Source organism: Charadrius vociferus, unplaced genomic scaffold (assembly GCF_000708025.1).
Source record: "Charadrius vociferus isolate BGI_N301 unplaced genomic scaffold, ASM70802v2 scaffold259, whole genome shotgun sequence".
Lineage (NCBI taxonomy): Eukaryota > Metazoa > Chordata > Aves > Charadriiformes > Charadriidae > Charadrius > Charadrius vociferus.
This window is the reverse complement of record NW_009661368.1, coordinates 4,362,577-4,364,262: the sequence shown is the minus strand read 5'-3', so window position 1 is coordinate 4,364,262 and position 1,686 is coordinate 4,362,577. Positions and strand designations below refer to the sequence as shown.

Sequence of the window (1,686 nt, the reverse complement as noted above, 5' to 3'; positions counted from 1 at the left end):
CCCCCGCCGGCCCTGGCCGGGCCGTGTGGCTCCCCCGTCTCACACAGCCCCGGTGGTGGCCGCCTGCAGCCTGAGCCGTACCTCTGCCGTGGTCTTCACCGCGTACTTGACCCTGCTGCGCAGCCCGTCGGCACTGCAGCTGTCCGACTGGTAGGAAGGGGTGACGTGGGCAGGCGCGAGCTTGTCACAGAGGTTGATGGGCTGGTCATCGGCGGAGGTGGTGAAGTCCATGGGGGCCGCGGTGCCATTTCCATTCATTTCGGGGAAGGCGCTGTCGCCCTGCGTGCTGCTGGAGGTGGAGGGGTTCAGGGTGGAGGAGCCATTCCCGCTGCAGCTCTCTGACGAGGAGTCATCTGCAAGAAAGGACATGTGGTCACCGCCGTGGTGCCTTGGGACCATGTCCTCATGGTGCCAGCCTCCCCTGAGCCCACCTGCAGGACCACCGGCACGTGCAGCGTGGATGTGCCATTGTTTTGACAGCCCCTGCCTGGCCGGGGTGGCTCTGGGCTCACTTGGTGGCTGAGTTTTCACAGGCGCTGCCGAGAGCCGGGCCAGCACAGGGGCACTTTGGGCCCTGGGATGCAGCAGCTGGAGAGAGGGACACCGGTGCCTGCGGCTGCAGGGCCATCACACAACTCTGCTCCCTCGTCCCACAAAGCACGCTGGACACTGCCGTGCCCCACGCCTGGGCCACTCGTTCCTCCAGCAGGTGATGGTCCCCACGCCTCCACCTGGGGCCACGGCGGTTTGGCTTGAATAAGAACTTTGGAATTTGGTCCTTTTCGGTTTCTGTTTGCATTGCAGGGAGGAGAAAGGGGCATTGCCTCTCCCTGCCGGGTCCCTCGCCTCCCGGTGCAGTCCTCCCAGACCCATTTGGGGCTGGGTGTGGTGGGAGGCAATGAGCTCCAGCACCAGCGACTCAGGGACATGCTGGGGTGTGGGGATGGCACACGAGGACAGGCTCGCTTGGACGGGAAAACCCTGAGTTCATGCCACCTGGAAGCAGCATTAGGAACTCTGTTGACAGCGGACACGCCACCCGGGAAGGCTCCTCGGCACGCAGCTGCCGGGACAGGGCAGGGACTGCACAGACATCACTCCTGTCCCACTCAAAGCCCAAGTGACCTCCTTCACCCTACACGGGCACTCCTGCTTCCCTGTTTCCACATACCCCAGAGCCATCCCCATGGCAGCTGCATGGCCGCCCCTTTCCCCCACCACCTGAACAGGCAGAGCCTGTGGTCCAGGGGCCCGGCCACGGTGGTGCCGCGCACAGCCGGCACGCAGCCCGGCTCCTGCTTGCTCTCGGTTACATTCACACCTCCAGGTCCTGGCACCGTCCCCTGCCCATGCACGGCTCCCACCACGCTGGTCTCCCGCCTTGTGCTGCTCTGAAGAACAGTCCGGCCATGGCAGAGAGCCCGGCCTTGCCCGTGCCCAGCGCTGCCTGCACCCAGCCCTGTCTGCACCCGGCCAAAGAGCCCAGCCCCGGGGCCAGGCATGACATTTTCAAACTGCTCAGCCCGTTTCCCCTTCCCTCCCTCCCCCTCGCTGCAGTAAATCCTTTATTTCATTAGGTGCCTCCGCGAGAGGGAAAGGGCGAAGCACGTGGGGAGCCGCTTCCTGCGCGAGCGTGCGCCGGGCGGCGAACAAAGAAGCTGCCGGCAGCGACAAGCAGATGGCGGG

General features: G+C 65.2%; 1 protein-coding gene across 1 annotated transcript in view; it reads right to left on the bottom strand.

Annotated features, from left to right (window-relative positions):
- NOL4L (nucleolar protein 4-like) overlaps positions 1–1,686 on the bottom strand; it is a 47,870-nt gene that overhangs the window by 6,035 nt on the left and 40,149 nt on the right. The window contains exon 6 of the mRNA XM_009893535.1: positions 82–353. Within this exon, the coding sequence (XP_009891837.1) occupies positions 82–353 (272 nt within the window). The remainder of the gene's footprint in view (positions 1–81; positions 354–1,686) is intronic.